Below are 25,167 nucleotides of genomic sequence, written 5' to 3'. Positions count from 1 at the left end.
TGCAATAGTTATTTTTACTATTTTATAAAAATATTACAATAATTAAGTTGTTGAAACTCAAATATAACTAAAGTACAGGACAAGATAAAAAAAAAGTAAGATTATTAAATTGAAAAAGCATTAAAACAATTAAAATTAAGCATGTGAATCACTTCTTAAAATGTTCTTCATCTATGCATATCGCAGGATTCTCATATATTCCATTAATTTAAAATATTTTTGTTACAATAGAGATTTAATTATAAAATTTGATATGATATAAAAATTTTAAAAAATATATAAAAATTTAATTAAAAATTCAATAAAACGATAAAAATTGACAGAATAATTAAACCTAAATATTCATATGTAATAGTATAAACTAAAAAATATTTAAAATATATTATTGGCACTTACCAATACTAATTTACTCCATAATGATCATAACATCTAGTAATGCAAAACGTCAGAGTTATGGTGTGTTCTGGAAAATTTTTTCGGCATCGATCAATACACTTTTCTAATTCAGATGCAATATAATAATTAGAAGAAGTAGTAGTATAATATGGTTGAGGAATTATGTGATGAAACTCAATAATGGCAAAACAAATAATCACTACTATCATTAAAATTGGAATTATTTCATGTGATGCAGAGTTTCTAGCCATAGATGGTAGATCTCTCTCTTTTGTTCTTTCTTATTTGTTGTATTGAAGTCATAAGTTTGTGATAAAATTTTATTTATATAGCGTTAATTAAGACTTTGTTTAATATTATTACATGTAACATGATTCTAGCTAGAATTAAGATATATATTATATATTCACTTAGATTGTGTCCCATTCATGTTACTAATAGATGTAGATCAATAAATAAAACAAATTCTCATTAACTATTAAATTAGTTATTATATATTTATTTATATATGTTATTTTATATAATTTTATAACAACATCAATTATGAGAATAATTAATTTTTTTAGAATAGTTTTTCATAAATATCAAATATATATTTTTCTATATGATGACTGATTAGTAGCAATTTTGTGTTTATGTACCATTAAATTGAAATAACCTCAATATAATTACCTATTATACATGAACACTGATACGGACATAGATACGGTGAAAATATTTTTTGTTTTAATAATTAATAATATATACTATTTTTAAACTCATTTTAAGAATATATATTAAGAATAAAGATAAATACGCTGACACGTGATGGTATTTAGGTGTGTTCAAACCTGATTAAAAAAGAATTTTTTATTTTTTATTAAGATACGGTTGGTCACAGAAAACACGCGAGTTGGACGAGTGTCAATAAATATCGTATCCAAAATGTGTTCGACATATAAACACGACAAATAAAAAAAATGTCGGTGATTCATAGGTAATTACAATCTTCTTTACTTCTAGTTTTGTTACGGAAAAAACATTTTTGTTAATTAAGCAATTTTCTTTAAAGATATGCAGGAGGTGACAAGAAATGTATAAAAATTTGTTAATTACATTAACACAAAAGTTTCTTTAAGTATATTACTATATTATTTAAATTATACTGTTACCTAGTGTAATATATGGGAAAGGTAAATCTTAGGAATGTCAAGTGTAATTTAAGGTAGATTTTATTTTTACTTTTTTAGAATACTATATACCTTCTTCTAGAATCTAGAGGTTACCAAGATCCAAATATACATTTAGATATACGGTATGTATTATTGTTCACAATCAATCATTTTCTCAGTATCAAGTGGCAATAATTCTATGCTTTCATTTTAAGAGTACACAAGAAGGAAAAAAAAAAGTAATAATATTAAATAAAAAAAAAGCATTAAAACCATTAAAATCAAACACATGAATCACTTCTTAAAATGTTCTTCATCTATGCATCCGAGGATTTTCATCATAAGCTTCATCTGGTAACCCAAAAAAAAAAAAGAAGATTAGAAAATCTTGAAAAGGTAAGTCTTAGTATTTGTTTGGACGTTATTATTTGAATAAAAATAAAGATTTTTTCAATGAAAAAAGATTTTTTTTTTATTTTTTAGCGTGTTTGGTAAATTTTTAGTAGTAAAAGTAAAAGTACTAAAAAAATAAAAAAAAAAACATCTTTTTTGAGAAACTGTGATTTATATTTTTTTTTAAAGATTTTTTTTTCTTAAAAAAAGATATTTTTCATGTAATAAATAAACAAAAAAGTACTTTTATATTGTTATATACTTATATCCAAACATAATTAATAGATAAAAAAAAAGATCTTTTTACATGAAATATCTAAACATAAAATTACTTTTACTTTTTCATAAGATCTTTTAAAAAAAGATAACTCGAAAAAAGATCTTTTTTTAGAAACTCACCCAAATAAACTCTTAGAAGTTAGAACACAACAAATATTCATATATGTAATAAATAGTATAAACTAAAAAATATTTAAAATAAATTATTAGCACCTACCACTATTAATTTGCTCCATAACGATCATAGCATCTACTAATGCAATACCTCCTAGTTATCGTGTGTTCTGGAATAGTTTCTCGGCATCGCTTGATACATTTTTCTAATTCTAATTCAGATGCAATATAATAATTAGAAGAAATAGTATAATATCGTTGAGGAATTATGTAATGAAACTCAATAATGGCAAAACAAATAATCACTCCTATCATTAAAATTGGAATTATTGCATGTGATGCACAGTTTCTAGCCATAGATCTCTCTCTTTTATTCTTTTCTAGTTGTTGTCTTGAAATCATAAATTTGCGATAAAATTTTTATTTATATAGTGTTAATTAAGACTTTGTTTAATATTATTATTACACGTAACATGATTCTAGAATTAATATTATATGATCACTTAGATTTTGTTCTATTTTTGTTACTAAACAAATTCTCATTATAGTAAAGTGTTGTTTTCAGAATATGTAGTTTATTATTTTAATTAAGTTTAAATTGGCTTTTGAATCCAATGAACTTTATATATGCTTTATTGGTGGCCGCAAACGGTGTTAAATATATATATATAAATAAATGCCTTATATAAAACATTATTAAGACTAATATTCTAAGGTATACCCAATAAAAAAATGGTAATTAAGTTGCCATCTATACTTGTCATGTCATGCATGCATGGATTTTTTTTCCCATTTTTACTTTATATTTATCCTAAATTTTTTTTGGGTTGCTACATGCACAAGGCGGGATTTGAACCCCCGACACTTGCTTAAGCGGACTAGTGAGCTAACCACTAGACCAACCCAATTTGGTTATATTTATCCTAAATTTAGTGCAATTTCTCCAAAATGGCAGAGGGTATCTGGTTTTATATGCGATAAAAAAATGCCTTTAAAACTTAAAGGTAAATTCTATCGCACCACTATAAGATCGGCTATACTATATGGTACGGAATATTGGGCGGGCAAAGGAGAGCACGAACATAAGCTTGCGTGTGGCAAAAATGAAGATGTTGAGATGGATGAGTGGTCATGCGCGATTGGATAAAATAAGAAACGAATATATAAGGGAGAGAGTTGGAGTAACACCCATTATGGAAAAGATGGTTGAATTGCGTCTCAAGTGGTTTGGATATGTGAGAAGAAGACCGATAGAACACCCAGTCAGGAGGGTGGATGAGATGGAAGATGGACAAGGAGCGAAAGGCAAAGGAAGACCTAAGAAGACCATCCATGAGGTGATCAAACGAGATCTACATGTAAACGGTTTCTCTGTAGACATAATACATGACAGAGCATAATAACATTGTTTAATTCATGTAACCCACTCCTAATAAGACAAGGCCTTATTGTTGTTGTTGTTAGTGCATTTTCTCCCTCAACATTTACCCTTACAATTTTATAAAAAATAAGAAAAATATTATGTGATCAATATTTTTTTTTTAACATATGAATCAATACTAATTAACTCTCTACTTTTTTTTTTCTTACTAAAAACGTTAGACTCCTATCATTCTCCTAGGATGATATCATACACTCACATAATTAACTAATTAATTTATGAGGGTAATTATATAACTTGACTATTATTTTAGGATGAAGAATAACATTTGCAACCATGTGTTGAGAATTATGGGTTAAAGTATATTGGGTTTGGTGTGGTAGCAACTTTGGAGTATAGTGTTGGAATATATTATATACTATTATTATAAAGTATTATAGACTTATAGTTATAATGATTAATGGGACCTATCCTTCCTTAGCTCTTTATTGGAGTTGTGAAGTCTCATAACTTTATGTCTGTATTGGTTTTGATTAGTGTTCTTCTCTTCCCCTTCAAGGGCACGCCACCCTCCACCAATGCCGTCCCACTTCATGGCCGCAGCACAAATTTGGATATATTTTTTAATTTCATTCATAAAGTTGAAGACAAAGTAGATATATCATATATTGTGACTCAAATTTTCAACATGTTTATCATTCAGCATATCACTTAGATTAGATATACATGTAGACAATTTATTCATTGTTTAGTGAGTGATTAAGGTACATACTAAATAAATCTAAATCTAAATCTAAATTAAATCAACTCTCTTAGAATAAACTAAAAGGTATTATGTAATAAAAAAGTACCATATGCAAATCTACTACATTTTAGTTATTAAATTAGTAATACGTAAGGAAATATTAGGGGTGAACATACTCGATTACCCGTCTAAATCCGAACCGAATCAATTAAATTGATTTTGGAAGCAACGGGTAATCGGATTCGAATCCGAACCAAATTAATAACTCTTTCTAGTAATTGATCCGGGTAACGGTTTTGGGGGTGCAGAATCCGAACCAACTCGTAAACCCAACCATATATTAATTAAATAAAAATTTAATATATATATATATATGCCTTTTAATGATTTTGAGTTTCTCTCTATTGCACTTTTGTATTTAGTTTTTAATGTATTTGGTATTTAACATGTTTGGATTTTAATGTGTTTAGTTTTTAATATATTTGGTGTTTAACATGTTTGAATTATTTCATTGATTTTACATATTTATTGTACTTACAAAATTTTTAATATAAAAATTTCGGTTTTTTTTTTAATGAATTTCTATTTTATCGGGTATCCAATTACTCGAATCGAACTAATCCGTTTTTAATCAGTTTGGTTTGGTTTGGATACATATACAAAAAAACGTAAATTCAAATCAAATCGAACCAATTACAATTCAATTAGTTCAATTCTAATTTCACCATAAACCCAAACCAACCCAATCCGTGCTCATCCTACAAAACATGATTGGTGGAAAGGGACAAATTTTTGGTTAGGCATTAAAGCACTCTTTGCTGGCTTTGGGAGTGAAGGTAGTTTTGTTTTTTATTCTTTTTCTTTTTCAGGTTAAGCAAGGGCTAGAGCTTGCAGGGCTACCATTTTTTCTAGGCTAAAGATGAAGTTGATGCTTTACCTCTTGGTTGAAAACCCAAAATGGATATCTTAGCCATTGATTATATTTAAATATGTATTTTATGTGAATGACTACTTTGATGATTCATTTTGTGTGTGTATACCTAGCATAATTAAAGATTGAAGTAGACATAAGAATTCCTCAAAAGGAAAGAATTTTCTTTCAAGTTATTGGCAGACTGATATGATGCCTAAACATAATGTAATGACTAATGAACATGAACATTCAAGTACATAGCTAAAATGAGACTTCTACAACATTTCCTCATCACTAACCACTCGCTTTTCTAATTTACACAAGTACACTACAGATATTTAACCAAATTAGCCGTTTCTTCTCAAGAAAAACCTTGCCACTCTTTAACTTTTTTTCTTTCCAAAAGAGAAAGGCAATGTGAGAAGAACACAAGTCAACACTTACAACTACAAAAGGTCAAAATGCTGTTTTGATGTGTTCCATTCAGATTTATCAAGAAAAAAGCCCTACTAATGAGTGACTCAGTGGAAATTTATCAGGCAACGTCGACATCTATTGCCATTGCCTTCTCTTCTGAGGCATAGGAAGTGTCTGGAGCTGCAGTGGACTTTGGTTCTGTGAATGGACTCTGTGTATGAGTCGAGTCAACTTCCATAGCCGAAGGTCTGGGAGGTGATGGCGGCTGCACCTCCACATCAGGATACGCGGCCTTAAACCTTGCCCGCAGTCCCTCATCAACCAACCTCACACCACTTAACTGATTACCAAGTGACATCCACCTAAGGGAACAATGGAGACATGATCAATTACAAGAAAGTAAAGAACTACCACAAACAGAAAAAAAATCTTCTCTATAAAGATGAAGTTTTGAACCTAAATCCACAACTACAACAAGGTTAGACTCTTTGGTCTGACAAATCAAAACCAGATTATAGATAACAAAGTACTTAATTTATACAACAATATCATGCAACTGTAGTAAAATTGGATCAAATGATCATTTCAAATCAAGACTAGCCAATGGGTTCAATCTCAGTCAAAGAAATATATTTCAGTCAAGAAAACCAACCCTGCATGAGTATTGTGCATGCGAGCAAATAACTCCAGCTTTCTTGTTCTTGGACTTATCCTCTCCAGCATCGGATACATCTGCAGGAAAAAATTACTATAATTCTTTATCTCATCTTCAAAAGGAAAATGAGATTAATGCAAAATTCAATGACATAATAATTATCTATCAGGAAGTAGTTGAATGCTATAGAAACCTCATCTGGCTTGCGGCTTGTTTCCCTGACTTCAGCAACAATAACATCGGTATCAATATTTCGGTTCACTTCAGGGTTCCCCTTTATCCCAACAAGACAATGTTCCTTACTATGATTGAGCCAATGGCCTGTACGGCCAGTTCTGATTATTCTCTGAAGTTGATTTGTTTTCACCCAAATTATCTCCTCAACACGTTTATATCCCCAAAGTTCTAAGCTGCAGAAAGCATTATGCAATATAAGAAAGCCAACTTCATTTGTTATCAGGAAAAAAAAAATAGTATGTGACCAGTAACAAGTGCACATACCATTCACGTCCAAGCTCCATTGCACGTCCGGTGACCCACAGAAAAATAAGTCCATCGGTTTGCAGTGCAGGGACATTAAGACTGCGCATCTCATCATCAGCCATTGTTCCATAGGGCAGTTCCATGTGAATATCCCATGGTGGATCTGCCATGATTACTCCAAATTGACCTAATATGTCCATCCTAAAGTTACGTATATCACAGTTGATCCATTGTGGCTCACCAAGTTCCACCTCAGAACAATATTCAGCTCGCTGAGGTTTTAGTGGCTTTGGAGGCGGAGGTGCACCCATCATTGTCGGAGACACGTCAGGTGTAGGGTCATACTCATAATGAACATACTTGCATGTCTATCAAAGGACAGAAGAACGATAGAGATCAGACTATGTGATACATAAGCAAAATAGGACAATTCACAATAAGATATAATCACAGGAAAGAAACATGCCTTCATGTGCCGGCAAGTATCAAGAAAAGAACAGTCCCCTAAATTGATGTCAGTATGAGGAGCAATTATCCGTCTAAAATGAACCTGTGAAGAAAAGGATCAGTAATTGTTATCAACAAAAGCAGATTGATTATTGGAAATCACATCCACAAGTGGCACCAGCCTAAAGCAATAGAGAACAAATAAAAAATGAAATCATTCAGGTGGGTAAACAGAAACGAAATCACTAACCTTTTCACATGCTATAAAGGAACCAGATTGACGACGACAATCCTCTTTTGTCAGCAAGTCACAGTATTGCCTCACTTGAGAACCACCTTTTGTTTTGAACTGAAAAATATATTGCAAACCAATCTTAGAAATATTAACCTATACATAATGCTGGCGTGCAGTAAAAGATGGCAAAAAGCACAATAGAAACTTCAGCATTAAGAATTTTGAAGTAGGAAATGAGGTCGAACCTTTGCAGCAACAGCAGTCTCCTTTGCAGTTGGTCGGTGAATTAGGTCCAAAAGCTCCTCACCAGTTTTAGATTTTTGCATCTCCCTAAATGATTTCTTATTCAACAAAGCCTCAAGATCCTTCATATCATCCTCTATGGTTCTTGGTTTCTGTGGCATTGAATTAGGACTATTACCTGGTGCATTTGGCCCCAATGGGAGTCTATGCATTGGTGGGATACTCATGCCTCTATGTGCCCCCATCATGCCCATTACTCTTGGTGCTCCCCTCGGTCCTCCCGGAAACATTGGTTGTAAACCAGACATGTGAGGGTCCCCATGGGGCATCCACATATCAGACATTGGCCTAAGACCTGGCCTTCCCATCCCAAGCAAACTGCCATTAGCATTAGTGCCACCTGGAGTGATTTGCCCTTGATTTTGATTTGCATTTCCATCTCCGGAACTTGATTCGAGTTGCTGATACTGTGCAGTTTCCGGCAACTCTCTAAGAAGCCGAGTTCGGTCTATATTTAAAACCATAATTCTTGCCTTGCCACTTACCACGAACTCCTCCAGCTCAACGCCACCATTATCTTCTGCCATTGACCTCAAAGCTATCTCCACTGCAAGCGTAGATCCCGAATCTCCCCCAAGCTCCTGAAGTGCTGCCTTTTCTGCAGGCGTAACCGTCTGATCATTCTCCAATTTTCTCAACACAGTGGAAGAATCAATTGGCGTGAATGGTACTCGCCCTAGCAAACAAACAGCAACCATTGATCGGACCACTGCCAACGGATTTACACTCTCGGATTCAACCTGGTTAATTGTCTTTGAATCCACAGATGTTTTCTGCTTTTGATTCTTGGTATTTGTCAGGTAACCCTCATTAGAGCCATCAGTGGTTTCAGTATTAAAGCGAGTTGTTTCAAGAGTCTTCTTGGGATTCAATTTTGGGTCAGGTGGAGGCAAAGCAGGGGTAGGAGCAAACGGCCGATGATTGAAAGAAGAAACAACCTTGAGAGAAAGGTCAAGAGAGGACACAAGATTGGGGATTATGGTCTGTATAGAAGAAAGCATCTCCAGGTGAGCCTTGTGTTGGGTCTCTATTCGAGCTTCGAGCTGCTGCCTTATGTCTTTAACGGCAGCTATGGTATCCTCATTACCATCTGATTGTGTCTCCATTGATTCCTTCCTAAAACCCCAACAATGATACAAACATCAGATTTCATAAACTCTTGCTACCATTTATGATTGAACATCAAGCAACAGATACAAACACAAGATGAATAGTGGCAACTAAAAGAATTGAAATGAAAAATAAAGAAATGATTAGGTAAACAAAATATCTTAGTTTCACTAACACAAAAAGGAATTCAAAATTTTGAAGTACATTGATATTTTCAATTCAATCAAATAGCAAGTAACTACAGCACAAATGAACCCTAAACCAAAATATTAGCAAGCTGAAAACTTCATTAAAAAAAATCAAATTTTCAAACATTGCAATAAACAACGGATTGAGATAAACTAATCATCGAAACCTCAATGACATTTAAATAGCTACCATCAAGGAAACTCCAGAAGTATGCCTAATTCCCAGAGCTACGTAAATGACACTGAATCACCCTAAAAACCAGTCTAAATCACAAAATCCAAAACAAGAAAACCAACAAGAAGTATATCAGCATCTCAAATAAAGAAAAGTGCTTAAATTTATATGAAAAATTGAATCTTTTTCTTGTTTCTCGCAGCAAAGCTATAAACACCTTGGAAAGAAGAGCAAAAATCCTGATTCTTAGGGTGAATAGAGAGGGGAAGCTGAGAATCGAAATCAAGGATAGACGTGTTGAATGCGAAGTTTTTGACTTGCTGGAGCTTCGAAGATTTTCCGGTGGATTCGGCGGAGCGAAGGGTTGAAGAGCACTGGCGGAGAAGAAGAGAAGCAGCAGATTACATATATGTCTTCGGACTCAGTAGACCAAAATCCCCTCCAAAAGTAATTACAAAATATACCCCTGTAATTTCTATTATATTCGAAAGTACCCCTCTTTTTGTAATATTTTCGTTTTAGACCCCTACCAACTTTGAAAAAAGAAGTTTTCCCACCGTATCTTCCATCTCAGTAGACATGGTTGTTAGAAGTTAGAACCGAAGTATGAAGGCTTGTGAATGTGATTAATCAGGAAATGCATAAGGATTATAAGTAACTTATCCTTGTCTTCAACTCTTCATGTTCAGATCAACCAAGTGTAATTACCAGAGTCTTTAATATGTTTGATTAAATGCAAATGCAATGATGCAAAACCAACCGATCCATATTTAGTATGGGGCACATGATCCGACCTGGTTCGAAGATCCGGTCCGATTTCGTACATTTAGAAGTTAATTTAGTGTAATTTCGGGTAAGGATTTCAAAAATAGATTCGTTTATTATTTTGGGTCGAATTTGGGTCAAGGCAAGTCCGACTTCACTCGACCCATGTGCACTTTAAGGGAACTAAAAAAAGTATATATGTTTTAAATTAATTTTAATATTATATTATATTAATTATAAGCTTATTATTTTATTTTTAATCACACTTGTTGAATTAGAAAATAAATCAAAGAAGTATCAAATTAAAATTTATTGATAAATTAAAGTTCAAATATGGATATCAACTTTTCGGTAACAAATTTATTCTTTATAAATAAGTGTATCGTAAATAAGTTTTTTTATAAATTATTGTTAAAGTTTTAAAGGCCCGATTTTTACCCAATTTAGACCCGATATAGTTGCGACAAAAAAATATTTAGGTTTTATCGGGTTTAAGATCGAGTTAGAGTCTAAAAAATAAGTTCAATATATATTTAGAGTCGGTTCTGAGTCAAGACAAATCCGATTTTAGGGGTGAGCACGGGTAACGGGTACCCGATTACCTGTTTGAACCCGAACCGAACCAATTAAATTGGTTCTGGAACTAACAGGTAATTGGGTCCAACCCGAACTAAACCGATAGTCTTTGTTAGTGATTAGTTCGGGTATCGGTTCTAGGGGTACAGAATCCGAACCAACCTGCGAACCCGATCATATATTAATTAAATAAAAAAATAAAAAAATATATATGACTTTTCTATTAGACAAAGATTATTCACTATTAATATGTTTGGATTTTAATGAGTTTAGTTTTTAATGTATTTGGTATTTAACATGTTTGAATTATTTCTATTGACGTTACATATTTATTGTACTTATTGAATTTTTAAGATAAAAATTTAGTTTTTTTATGAATTTCAAAGTCATCGGATATCCAATTACCTGAACCGAACCAATCCATTTTTAATTAATTTGGTTTGGTTCGAACACCCCTATCCGATTTCACCTTGCCCATAAATACCCCTAATTATTTACCACCTTGCGTAAATATATGGTTGATCAATACTCTATAGCACATGTCAGTATCATCCAGATCCAATCAGTGAAGAACATGTTTCAATAATAAAAAGCTTACCTCAACACTCAACAGAGAAGAGAAGCCCCGGGCTCACGGCTGACGGCACGCAGAGAATGAGACAGAGAAGCGAGCTCACCGAGAAGCACAGCAGTGAAGGCGATCCACTGCGGAGGAGGACGACACGAGGAGCACGGACTGGCAGAGGCAGTGAAGAGGCGACAGGCGAGCGAGGGACGCTCAAGAGCCGGCGAGACGACGGAAAGGAGCCGACGAGAGGCTCGGCGACGAGGCGGCGACCATGGGGTGGCGGTGAAAGCTCTAGCTGCGGCTGCCGTTCTGCCTTTTAGTTCAAGTGAGAGAGTAAGGCTCTGCCACTGTTCCTTCGATCAGGTGTAGCGAAGTTAATAGTTGAGAATAGTTAAATTTAAATTATTTGACTGATTTGGTTAAATTTTTATCTAACAGCTCTCAATTATCTAATAATTTTAGTGATCGGTTCAATTGTATACATATTTAAACGTGCAAATATCTTTACCGTGTAACAGATTGTAGAAACCTGTAGTAAAACCTTGTTGGGGGCGACAGTTGAAACCTTCCTAAGTAGCACTTTTGTTGCATCTCTAGGAATTCAAAACACAAAAGTTATCACTTCTAAACAAATTCAGCATAATACTTTAAAAAATGAACAAGTTATATTTTGAAGAACCTTGAAGACAATGTGTGAACACTACTGTTATTAATAATCTCATAATATCAAATATGCAGCAATATGGTGTCCCTACTTTTATTTGGTTAATTAAAGGTCAAACTTCAATACACCACGTGCAATTTGAATAAGCTGTTTTCATTCTTCAAAGAAGAATTAAAAAATGAAGATTTACATCAAAGACAGCTAGCAACTCTTCTGTCATGAATTATTTAAAGTTAGTTACCACTTGATTCCCATGTTCTTATACCATATAACATCATGGTCATACATATTGGGATATACTTGATCCAGTAGACCACCGAGTTCAGTATCCTGCAAACATTGTTCTCTTACCCTTTTGTTTTGAAAATTTGACTACTTTGATCTTGTTTGAGATCATGGCTGGAGTTCTTGTTGGTGGAGCTTTTCTGTCTGGCTTCATTAACGTTGTCCTGGATAGGCTCATTTCGGTTGATGCAGTCAACTTGGTTGCAGGCAAGAAGCTTAGCTCTGACTTGGTTGAGAGGCTGAGGAATGCTCTGATGGATGCTGGAGCTCTTGTTGATGATGCAGAGCTCAAGCAACTGGATAACCATGATGTGAAGGAGTGGCTCAACTGTCTCCGAGATGCTCTTTACACTGCTGATGACTTGCTGGACTGCGTCTGCACCAAAGCTGCAACTCAAAAGGGGGTACGCAATTTCTTGCCTAGCTTCTTGAATTCTGAAGAGAGGCAGATGGTGAAAGAGATAGAAAGGGTGGTTAGAAGGATAGAAGATCTTGAGAAACGCAAAGGAAAGCTTGGGCTTGAAAAGATTTCCACTGCTAGCTTCTCCTGGAAAACTACATCCACTTCTCTTGTAAAAGGGAATGTGTATGGCAGGGAGGATGACCAGAAGGCTTTAGTCCAGATGCTGAATGACAACAATGAGCATCACTTGTCTGTGATCTCTATTGTTGGCATCGGTGGTGTTGGTAAAACTACTTTGGCTCAATGGATGTACAATAATGCAGAGTTGATGGAGGGATTTGATCGGAAAGCGTGGGTTTGTGTTTCGGAAAACTTCAATATTGTTGAGACTACAAGGAATATAGTAAAGGAGATCTCTACAAATACTCAGGATCTTGATAGCTTCAATTCAATTCAAGATGCTTTGAAGAAAGGATTGTCCGAAAAGAAGTTCTTTATTGTTTTGGATGATGTTTGGAGTAATGATCATCATCAATGGAAGGATTTTCTAGCCCCTTTTCAATATGGGGTTAAGGGAAGTACTATTCTTCTGACTACTCGCAAGGAAGATGTTGGTTCAGTTGTCCAAACAAATTATCACCCTCACTATCTCATTCCATTATCAGAAGACTATTGTTGGTCAGTGTTTGCAGCCAATGCTTCTTTTCCAGAGTCAAATGGGAGCCCAACACTAGAAGGAATAGGAAAAAAGATTGCCAGGAAGTGTGACGGTTTGCCATTAGCAGCAGAAACACTTGGTTGCTTGTGCAGAAGGCATGATGCTGAGGAATGGGAAAAAATCTTAAGGAGTGATATTTGGGGATTTTCTACAATTGACAGTAAGATTATTCCAGCACTGTTAATTAGTTACTTCCACCTTCCTGCACATTTGAAGCGTTGTTTTGTTTATTGTGCATTGTATCCGAAAGATTATCTTTTGGATAAAGATGAACTAATTTTGCTGTGGATGGCCCAAGATCTTTTAAGGCTACCAAATAGAGGAGAGAGTTTTGAAGAAGTTGGTTGCAATTATTTTGAAGAATTAGCTTCCAGATTATTTTTTAAACCAAGTACGTATAATTTTAAGAGATTTGTGATGCATGATCTCTTGCGTGACTTGGCAATATTCCTTGCTGGCGACTTCTATTGTAGAATAGAAGAACTTGGTGAACAAGATGAGAAGAAGGTTCTCACTCGTCATTTATCACATATCTCATGTGGAAGCTTAGGTCCTCGAATCTCAAAAGTCTCTAACTCCATTTTGAAATTGGAATCTTTGAGGACATCGTTGTATATCGATGATTTGTTTAACCTGGAAATCATAGGATCAAAGTTTAAATACTTGAGAGTTTTATCCTTTCATAAACTTGATGTATTACCTGAATCAATAGGTGAATTGATTCATCTACGCTATTTGAATCTCTCTTGGACTGACATTAACATGTTGCCAGAATTGTTGTGCAACTTGTATAATCTACAAACATTAATATTATATGGATGTACTAAGCTGACCATGTTGCCCAGTGGCATGCATAATCTTGTGAATTTACGGCATCTGGATCTTAGGAAAACTTCTTTGGAAGAAATGCCTGGGGGAATAAGCAAATTGAAACACTTGCGTGTCTTAGATTTCTTTATCGTGGGCAAGCATGAAGATAATGGAATCCATGAATTGGGAGGGCTCTCAAATCTTCATGGATCATTCCAGCTTAAGAAGTTGGAGAATATTGTGGATGTGAAAGAAGCAGAGAATGCAAGAATGATAAACAAGAATCTCATCAGCAAATTATACTTGGAGTGGTCTTCAGGTGGTGATATGGTTTCGAATACACAAACTGAGAGAGAGATACTCCACAGCTTGGAACCGCACAATGGCTTGAAAGAGTTGACAATAAGGAGATACAGGGGTACAATATTTCCAGATTGGTTGGGGCACTGTTCTTACAACAATATGACACATATATCGTTGGTGTGTTGCATGAACTGTTGCATGCTGCCTTCACTTGGACAGCTACCATCTCTCAAGTCCCTGTACATTCGAGATTTCGGTCAGCTCAGCAGCATTGGAATTGAGTTTTACAAGAATGAAGACGATCCTTCTTTGCATATTGCTCCTTTTCCCTCACTGGAGACATTGCAATTTCAGGATATGCCATGCTGGGAGGTGTGGAATTTACCTGACTCAGAAACTTTTCGTCAGCTTAAGAGTCTTCAATTCAATTTCCTTTTCCTCAAAAGAAAATACCTCTCTTTCTTTACACATTATCAACTAGTTGGACTGATATAAATTTGCATTCATTTTTTTTTCCCATTCATTGGGAAACCTCTCACTTTGTAGTTGTACTTGAAAGAAATATCTTCTGTTATTCTCAGAAAAGGTCATTCTTATAAATTCAAAGACACAGAATATATATATTGTGCATCCAACATTTGAGAATTTCTTTACATACATCGATAAATGAAATCTACTGTTTTCATCCATCTTCTGCAGGTACATTGTAATGAAGTAAAAGTGCCCAAATGGCAGAGATTTCATCATATATAATCTTATACAAATATTTTAGCTTCAGGTTGGTAAATTTACTCTACTTCATTCCATTCTAGAATTTACTTTTCCTCTTCTGTTGGGAAAAAGAAAAATGTTATGAAAACTTGATTTTAGAAAAACTAGATATATGCCCTTAATGGTAAAATTGTTTTTCTGCCTTTGCCACTATTTGATGTTTATGGCTTTATGCTGAACTAATTGGTACTTCCATGTAGTAACTTAAATTTTGATTCTTTAACTGTTTTTGGAATCTATAAATTGTACTTTTTGTCGATTCTATTTATTGTGGTTCATTCATAATTTTAGCAGAGAGATCAATTGAAATCTTTTAAAAATATTTAAGGTAAAATTAAAACTTTCACCAAATGCTTTTCTTTTCTTCTATTCTTTAATCTTCTTTTAAATTTTTTGCAATATAACACAACATGATGCAGTTTGCAACTTTGAGCGATAGGCTAAAAGAAAATAAAGCTTATTGTCTTTCCTAAAATGGAAAGTGAAGCTTCAAAATAATTTAACAATCTTGTTTCTGTTTGTGCCATCTTTTGCAGGTAAAAGGTTCACAGATGTTCCAGATTTCGTTGTACATGTATATGTATATGGAGATGTGTAAAGTGGATTAATGTGTTGGGAAGCAGTAGTGTTTTGTGATTTCAGCTTTCATGTTAATTGGTATGTACACTAGTTTAAATTAATGACTGATGTGTATCATATCTACACATTATTCAATGCTTTGCTTCAAAGATAGGAACCATAGCTGGTTGTTTGGTTATATGACTTATATCAATAGCAGTCATGTTTGAACTTTGAACCAACATGCTAAACAAATGAGTTTCAATATATAATGCAAGGGTTGTATCAAACTTGAATTGTAGGTATTCTTTTTTTTTTTTTAAATACAATTCAAAGGCATCATGATGATTAACAACGTTATTGAACTTAGCTGAAGTAGTGTTACTTATATGTTGAAGTTGATAATCTACATCTTACCTGCATGAAACAGTTATTAATTAATTAACTTATATTCAAAGGTAGGTACAACAGCTTTGATAATCCCTTGGAATTATATGACACAAAAATAAAGATTTCATTAAGAGAATGGTATACTTTTAATAAATTGCTCATTTAAACTTTACAATTTTGTGATCATATTTTTGTTGACTTGCTGTGTTCTATGGTTCATGCCGAACAAAAAGCTCAAAGTATTGCTTTAGAATTATTTTTGGTTGATTAAACGTGCAATTAGTTACAAAATATCATATTAAATGCATTGTAGATCCTATACCAACTCTTTCTAATATGAAATTGTATGCTGCCATGTGCTTACTATGTATAGTTTGGCTGATATAATAAGATGTTCTTTGCAAGCTTAATTTGGATTCATTGGCATATTATCGTTCTCTTACTAGTTATTTTCTGCAACCATTAAAATGTGCATTGGCGGCCTCTATGCCAATGGCAAGTTAGTGAGCATGTAACTACTTCCATTGCAGTATTGTTATATTGATGTCAAATTTTTCTCAAGCTGAATTTGTGCCTTTCTGTTTTTGAATCTAAAAGGAAGCCAATAATGTTGAATAAGGTATGCAGACGAATTGTGAATCCATATACGCAAATTGTTACGCGGTATGTTAGCTAATATAACTGGTAAATTCATGACCCAAATTTAGTTTAGTACACCATACTTCCTGTGCTGCCATACAAAAATTGTCCTCTCATTCCAACCTTCTAGTTGGAGTGTGCAAAAATTCTAATACCTGATTGAGGATATAAGTTGTTTCATCTTTAGAAACTCTGCTACACGCATACCCTGTTAGTGTTGATCAAGTTTAATGAACATATTCAATCGTGGTTCGTTTTTAATTCCTCATCAGACATCTCCACCAGGACCAAAATCCAAAATTTATCTCCAATTTGAGAATTTATGTTTACCCATAACTGAAAGGACAAGATCTTGCAGACTTATTATATGCAAGATTGATAGTTGAGATATTCATGTCTAAATTTTGACTTAAAAAGAATGAATTCATGAAGGTGCTTTCAATGATGGAATAGTATTTTGACTCAGAATTAAAAGTTCTGAACAAATTATTAAACTAAGCATAAGACATTAGCAGCAGACAAATTATGAAGAAGGTAACCTCGAAGATAACTACCATTATTGTTGATAATAACCTCATAACATATTACAATCATATACATACAAAAATGTGGAGCCAGCATGCTCCTAGTTTTATATAGTTTTCATTTATCACAAAGACTATACTGCCATGAATTTCCTAGGTTGCCTCGGAGATTACTATGTCTTATTGCTAAGGAATCATTGAACCTCATCCTTATACTCTTGATTAAGTAAAACTGAGTTCACTATTCTCTAGCCACTGTTCTCTTACCTTTCCTGAAATCCATTCACTATCATGGCTGGTGCACTTGTTGGTGGAGCTTTCCTCTCTAGCTTCATTAATGTTGTCTTTGACAAGTTCCTTACAACAGATGCAGTCAACTTGGTCTTGGGCAAGAAGCTTGGCTCTGACTTGGTTGAAAGGCTGAAGATTTCTCTGCATGCTGCTGAAGTTCTGGTTGGTGATGCTGAGTACAAGCAACTTGACAACCAACATGTTAGGGACTGGCTCCACAGTCTCAGGGATGCTGTTTACATGGCAGATGACTTGCTGGATGCTGTCTTTACCAACGCCGCGACTCAAAAGGAGGTACATTCTTTCTGGCCTATTAGCCTCCTCAACAGAGATAAGGATATGATAGATAAGATGGAAAGGGTGGTTAGAAGAATAGAATTTCTTGAAAAACAAAAAGATTTCCTTGGTCTTGAAAAGACTACCAAGAAGAACTTCTTGTCATGGAGAATTCCATCCACATCTCTTGTGGAAGGTAATATATATGGCAGGGAAAAGGACCAACAGGAAATAATCAAGATGTTAAATGATAATAGAGAACATCAGTTGTCTGTGATTCTCATTGTGGGCATAGGTGGGGTTGGCAAAACAACTTTAGCTCAATGGTTGTACAATAATGAAAACTTGATGGAAGGGTTTCAAGTCAAAGAATGGGTTTGCATATCTGAGGACTTTAATATTGTTGAGGCTACAAAGAATATTATAGGTCAAACTGCTCAGAATATTGAGGATTTCAACTCACTTCAACTTAAGTTGAAGGAGAAATTGTCAGAAAAGAAGTTCTTTGTTGTTTTGGATGATGTTTGGAGTGATGATGGTGATGTTTGGAAGAAATTCAAAATTCCTTTTCAATATGGGGCCAAGGGAAGTACAATTCTTGTAACTACTCGTGTCAAAGAGGTTGCTTCTGTACTCCAAACTTGTCCTCCTTACATTCTTAGTGAGTTGACTGAAGAATGTTGTTGGTCGGTGTTCGCAAACAATGCTTGTTTTCCAGAATCAAATGGGAGTTCAACACTAGAAGAAATTGGTAGAAAGATTGTCAACAAGTGTAACGGATTGCCATTGGCTGCAGAAACACTTGGACGCATGTTGCGAACTAAACATGATGTTAAGGAATGGGAAGCTGTATTAAAAAGTGATATTTGGGAATTTTCCATCAAGAATAGCAAAATTATTCCAGCATTGTTAATCAGTTATTTCCAACTTCCTGCACATTTAAAGCGTTGCTTTGTTTATTGCTCATTGTATCCAAAAGATCACCGTTTTCATAAAGATGAACTAATCTTGCTCTGGATGGCTGAAGATCTTTTAAGGCCGCCGAAGAGAGGAGAGAGTTTAGAAGAGGTTGGTTGCGAGTGTTTTGAAGAATTAGCTTCCAGATTATTTTTCAAACAATGTGAGTACTTTGATAGGTGTTTTGTGATGCATAACCTTTTACATGATTTAGCATTGTTCCTTGCTGGAGACTTCTATTGTAGATTTGAAGAACATGGAAAAGTAGAAAGTGTAACTACTTACACTCGCCATTTGTGTTATGATAGTTTGAGTCATCTGATCTCAGAGCATTTTGATTCCATCAATAAAGTTGAATCTTTGAGGACATTTTTGCCTATCAATATCTTTTCTCATTCGGACAACATTGATAGTATAACATGTACCCTGATATTGAAGCTCAAATATTTGAGAGTTTTGTCATTTCTCTCATTTGAAGGACTTAATGTATTGCCTGAATCAATAGGTGAATTAACCTACTTGCGTTACTTAGATCTTTCTGAGACAAGTATTAGAGCACTACCAGAATCATTATGTGACTTGTACAATCTACAAACATTGAAACTGAATGAGTGTTCTAGTTTGACCATGTTACCCAATGGCATGCATAAGCTTGTGAATTTAAGACATCTCAGTATTAGAAGAACTTGTTTGAAAGAAATGCCGGAAGAAATGAGCAAATTGAAACACTTGCACTTTTTAAGCTACTTTATGGTGGGCAAGCATGAAGACAATGGAATTCAAGAGTTAGGAGGGCTTTTAAATCTTCATGGATCATTCGAGATTAAGAAATTGGAGAATGTTGTCGATGCCAAACAAGCAAGGAGTGCAAGGATGTTGGATAAGAATCACATTGAGAACTTATTGTTGGAATGGTGTTCAGGTGATGATATGGTTTCAAACACACAAACCGAAAGAGATATCCTCGACAGCTTGCAACCTCACCATGGCTTGAAAGAGTTGAGAATCAAGGGCTACAAAGGTACAATATTTCCAAATTGGGTGGGACATTGTTCTTACCAAAATATGACTAGTGTATCTCTATATTCTTGTAACAATTGTTGCATGCTGCCTTCACTTGGACAACTACCATCTCTTAAGTCCCTTCTCATTCAAGGCTTTAATCAGCTCAAGAGTATTGGCATGGAGTTTTACAAGAATGAAGGTGATTGTCATTGTTTGCCAATTGCACCGTTTCCCTCACTCGAGACATTGGAATTTTGGGATATGCCATGTTGGGAAGTGTGGCATTTATCTGATTCAGAATCTTTTCCTCATCTCAAGAAGCTTCAAATAACAGATTGTCCAATGCTAAAGGGAGATATACTTAATCAGGTATTCTTGAGAGTCATTTCTTCTTTGTCTTCAGATGTTTCCAAAATTTGCAAGCTAAGTATACAGAAAGATCATAAAGGAAGGTCTCAAGAGATGTTACTCAAGGGGGATACTTTGTTAATTAAGGGATGTGAATCTGTGATGGGGTCTGCATTTAAAGCAATGAGCATCAACCTTCTAACTTATCTCCAAGAAATACAAATCTCAGGGTGTTCTTATGCTGTATCCTTTCGAGGCGATTGTTTACCAAAATCTTTGCAAAAGCTAACAATCTTGAATTGCAGCAAACTAGAATTCCCTCAGCAGAAATACAATTTCATGGAGCTATACATAAAAGACAGTTGTGATTCACTGTCTTCATTCTCATTGGATGACTTTCCAAATCTCAATAATCTCAGAATAGAAAAGTGTGAGAATCTAAAATCACTTTCATTGTCACAACCACCACATGCAGCTCTTAAACATCTCTTCATTGATGACTGTTGCAAATTTGTGTCATTTCCGGTCGAAGGACTAGCTGCACCCAACTTGACTCATCTCAGGGTCACTTATTGCTACAAGTTGGAGTCATTGCCTGCTAACATGAATACTCTTCTCCCAAATTTACACTCATTGGAGATACAACGTTGCTCGGAAATTTGTAAGTTGCCAAAGGGTGGTTTCCCTCCAAACTTGAAAGAGCTTAGTGTGGGAGGTTGTGAGGAACAATTGAAGGGTCTATCATCAATGTGTCACTTCAATGCCCTTATTGAGCTTACAATTGAGGGCTATTTTGGTGTGACATCATATCCAAAGGTTGGTTCGCTGCCTCAGCTTCCCTCGCTTACCACTCTGCGCCTCTGGGGCTTTCTTGATTTGGAAACATTGGAGTGTGACCAGCTTCTTCACCTCACATCCCTCCAACAATTACACATTCAATGGTGTGTGAAGCTAGAGAACATGGCAGGACAAAAGTTGCCTTCCTCTCTCTTACTACTTCAAATTATAGAGTGTCCTTTACTTGGAGAACACTGTAAGAAGAAGGATGAACAATACTGGTCCAAAATTTTCCACATCCCCACCATTCAAGTTGATGGTGAACAAATTTTCTGACCAGGTAATTCTCTATTTTTCATGTTTCTCATGGTATTTCATAAATGCATAAATTTCCTTTTCCTTAAAAAAAAGATAAATTTAAAAGTTCTCTCTTTCTTTAGACAACATTAACTAGTCAGTTGAACTGATATGCCAACAAGAAATTTTGCATTATTTTCTTTCATTTATCAGCCTTTCTTACTCTAGAAGAAGTTATTGCTATCTGTGATACTTAACATTCACATTTTTCAATATATCTTTTCTCTTGTGGATCCAACATTTGAGAATTTTTTTTAAATGTAATAAACAAATGAATAATTCAATGTTACTGTTTTTACTATTTTCTACAGGTAGCATGTACCAAGGTAATGAGTGCCAAGATGGCTGAGATTTCATGATACATGTGTTTAGAATCTTATACAATGGTAGCCATATTTACCTGAAATAGTTGAAAAGGACACTCTAGTGATTGAAATAGTAGACAGAGGGTAATGTTACATTGAAAAACATTTCTATCAACTTCTCTTTGTGGTGAGCTTTTTTCTCTGCACCCAACTTGATTCATCTTACAATCATAGATTGCAAAAAGCTGGAAGCATTGCCAAGTGACATGAATACTCTTCTCTCCAATTTACAGTCTCTCCACATGCAACTTTGCTCGGAATTTGTGAGGTGTCAGAGGGTGGTTTGCCTCCTAAGTTGAAAGAGCTTAGTGTGGGTTGTGGGAAACAATTCAGGGCTCTATCATCCATGGGCAACTTGGACTCTCTCACTCGTCTTAACATTCATGGCTATGACGATTATAACTTTAAGTCATACCCAAGGGTGGCTTCGTTGCCTCGGCTTCCCTCCCTTACCACTTTGTGTCTGTATTTCCTTTGACTATCTGGAGACTTTGGATTGAAATGAGCTTCTCTGCCTCGCCTCCCTTCAACAATTACACATTTCTTTCTGTGAGAATCTGGAAAATATAGCTGGAAAAAAGCTGCATTCTTCTCTAGTACTACTTCAAATTAAAAACTGTGATTTGCTGGGAGAACACTACAAGAACAAGCACCAAAATACACAAGTTCTCTTTAAGTATTCTCTCAATTTTATTAGATACTCTTTTAATTTTATTAGAGAAGAAGAAGAAGCTCTCAATTTTATTAGGTACTCTCTCAATTTTATTAGAAGAAGAAGCGTTTGAATTCTTGAATTTTAGAACTTGTGTCTGTTTCTTACCTTTTTTTTTTTTGGCGTTTGATTCTTGTTTTCGAACTGATAAGTGTTTTTCTTACTTTCTTTGAAAAAAATGCATGTATAAATTGTATATAAATGTGAGTATATAAGCCAATGAGTTATAGCTCAAATGACATAGTCTCCCCATACTCAATTAAGAGATTGCGGGTTCGAGTCTCCTATCTTTGGTACTCCATTAAAAAAAAAAGCATAACAAATTTTCTTTCTAGAAGAAAAAGATAAGATAACAAATAAAAATAACATAAGAATTTAATACTTGATGTTATTTATTGTACTACATTTAATTCATGCATAAACATCTTTTTCCTTAAAATAAAAAAATTTCTCTTCATTGTCCCAAATCTTTGTTTTATGCTTAACCAAATTCACTGGACATAACAAATCAAATAGGACTATTAAACTGGTTTCAAAAATTGTAGAATGTACTTGTTTTTAACAAGCAGCATTGCTGCAAATGAATGCCTGGTAGCTTTTTCAGTCAGCAGTGTAATAGGATAAGTTTTTAGGATTTTTGCCTTCAACTGCTTGCTATATTTTTAACACTTTTTAACAGATGGAGTTATTCATATTTTTCTATACTCATCTAATGCCTTTTATAATGTCTTTGGACACATTATTAAACAGTTTTCTCAAGGTGATGAAGATATAAAAAATGTAATTAGAAGGTGAAGTTGTGGTGATGTCATCAGAGAACACAGTGAGTATTTTTTTTCATTTTAAAACAAAATTAAAATATGCATACCATGAATTTAGCCATATAGTTTTTTATCCATGAAGGATCAGAATAAATATACTAATCTTACATGTGAGAGTCAAATTATTCATGAAGAAATATTGTCATAGAATATTTGATTTTTGGGACATAATTAAAGATGATAGCTACAAATATGATAGGGTTATTGCCCTCTAAAAGTCAATGTATTCTGTTTTGGAAGGTCTTAAATTGAAAAACAAAATCTTTGTAACTTCTAACATTAACTCCTCCACCTAGACAGTCTCAGTTGGCATCAAATTTTGCATTTAATTGCATTACTATTTTTGCTGATCTTGAAATCAAAAGAATGACCTACATTGTTTTGATGAGATTTTCATGTAACTGCATTACTATGCATTCGCACAAAAAGGAATATAAAATTGAAAAAAAAAAAACACAGAAAAGATGCAGAATAATAAATGTGTGTTTGTTTTTTATGATGACAAATACTTAGTCCTGAAATGTTTTTAATTTGTGTATTTGTGCATTCATTTCTGAGAGAAAGAGAGAATCCTAGCAACATATACAAATCCTAGCTTTGTTACCAATGACAAGTTGGTGAGCATGTAACTACTTTTGTAAAATATTTGTGTTATTTGACATTATGTCAGCCTCAACTTCCATTGCTGTATTGTTATTTTGATGTCAGTTTTTTCTCAAGCTGAATTTGTACCTTTCAATTATGTTGAATAAGTGCTATTTCTCAATTTTTTAAATTCTTCATATCCTTGTATATTTATCATGCAGGTTTTGGTCATTTTATGTGTCACAAACCAAAACCTTTTGGAGTGTCTCTCTACATTCCCATTAGTGTGTGAACCTAATCAGATTTGGATTAACAAGATCGGAAATTCTTCGCTCATAGTTCTTGAATTTGGAGGTGTGCTTGTGATCAGAGCTCTGTAATAGAACTGTCAGAAAGTTCATAAACAGTGACTAGTTTTTTGGTGAAGTTTTGCACTCTTGTTTTATTGATTTCATTTTGTTCATGTGTTTGAGACTCCTTAGTAGATTTGATTCTTATTCTTAGAGTGAAAAAATAATTTTACATTGTTACTCTAAATATATATTTACTAGCATATCTATATATTTAAAACAATGGATGGTTGAGGGTGAGAAAATAATCTACTTTCTAAAAGAGAATGAGAGAAGGAGAAAGCGGGGGCGAGCGGTTGAGGGTGAAACACGGTGAGGAAGATGGCCATGCCATCGGAAGAGATAAGGGGGAGAGCGTGGGTGGGTGTGTATCAGGTGTTAAGGAGGGTTCTTCTCAAGAGGGGTTAGGAAAGCCATCCAAGGTCTCTTTTAGAGATAAAGTCATTGGTGCAGAAAAGTCTAAGGCCTTTGCATTAGTAGGGTCTTTATCTGGGAATGGTATCGCGACGGTGACAGGTAAGCAGGGTGATTCTCGTCCACCAAGTGTCAGTTTTACCAAGGAGGCAAAGAGTTGTCTAGCTGAACCTTATAAGGAAGCCATCGTGATCAAGGTGCTGGATAAGTATTATGGCTACACGGCTTTCATGCATAAGCTCCGGATAGTATGGCGCATCAAAGGAGGGTTTGATTTGTTGGATGTGGGGTTTGGATATTTTTTGGTTAAATTTGATATTGCTGGGGATCGTGAGAAAGTCATTCTTGGTGGCCCGTGGTTGATAGACGGTCACTATGTTGCAGTAAAGCCATGGGATGTGGATTTTAGGCCATGCGAAAAATCCTTTGGATCAACGTTGGTATGGATTCGAGTCTCGGGACTTCCAATTTAGTGCTACCAGGAACAAGCAATGCTGCGAATTGCTTCTGCAATTGGGATTCCAGTGAAAGTAGATTTGGCTACTAAGCT

General features: G+C 34.5%; 2 protein-coding genes across 7 annotated transcripts in view; one reads left to right on the top strand and one right to left on the bottom strand.

Annotated features, from left to right (window-relative positions):
- LOC107621980 (N6-adenosine-methyltransferase MT-A70-like) lies at positions 5,534-9,827 on the bottom strand. The gene is made up of 8 exons (XM_016323931.2): positions 9,603-9,827; positions 7,855-9,028; positions 7,625-7,723; positions 7,394-7,477; positions 6,946-7,295; positions 6,638-6,854; positions 6,442-6,521; positions 5,534-6,151 (listed from the first exon to the last, which is right to left on the bottom strand). The coding sequence occupies exons 2-8, from the start codon at positions 9,016-9,018 to the stop codon at positions 5,908-5,910; spliced, it is 2,238 nt and encodes a 745-aa protein (XP_016179417.1). The 5' UTR covers positions 9,019-9,028; positions 9,603-9,827; the 3' UTR covers positions 5,534-5,907.
- The window catches only part of LOC107621955 (putative disease resistance protein At3g14460), a 29,572-nt gene continuing 15,654 nt past the window's right edge, over positions 11,250-25,167 (top strand). Inside the window, exons 1-5 of one of the 6 annotated variants that reach the window (XM_021114702.1) lie at positions 11,250-11,619; positions 15,177-15,255; positions 15,785-15,905; positions 17,727-21,353; positions 21,682-22,729. In XM_021114702.1, coding sequence (XP_020970361.1) covers positions 15,896-15,905; positions 17,727-21,349 — 3,633 coding nt within the window. In that variant the 5' untranslated portion in view covers positions 11,250-11,619; positions 15,177-15,255; positions 15,785-15,895 and the 3' untranslated portion in view covers positions 21,350-21,353; positions 21,682-22,729. Of the gene's footprint in view, positions 11,658-12,450; positions 14,901-15,176; positions 15,256-15,784; positions 15,906-17,726; positions 21,354-21,681; positions 22,730-25,167 lie in introns of those variants that run through there. The other 5 variants (XM_021114703.1, XM_021114698.1, XM_021114699.1 and 2 more) reach the window with 5 other exon arrangements.

This window comes from Arachis ipaensis, chromosome B02, assembly GCF_000816755.2.
Source record: "Arachis ipaensis cultivar K30076 chromosome B02, Araip1.1, whole genome shotgun sequence".
NCBI lineage: Eukaryota > Viridiplantae > Streptophyta > Magnoliopsida > Fabales > Fabaceae > Arachis > Arachis ipaensis.
This window is presented reverse-complemented; position numbering and strand designations above follow the sequence as displayed.

Coding starts and splice junctions, on each gene's coding strand:
- LOC107621980 (XM_016323931.2), bottom strand. CDS start 9,018: ATGGAGACACAATCAGATGGTAATGAGGATACCATAGCTGCCGTTAAA. Junction 7,296..7,393: donor ATACTTGCCGGCACATGAAG/GCATGTTTCTTT, acceptor GTCCTTTGATAG/ACATGCAAGTATGTTCATTA. Junction 6,522..6,637: donor CAAGCCGCAAGCCAGATGAG/GTTTCTATAGCA, acceptor TTTTTCCTGCAG/ATGTATCCGATGCTGGAGAG.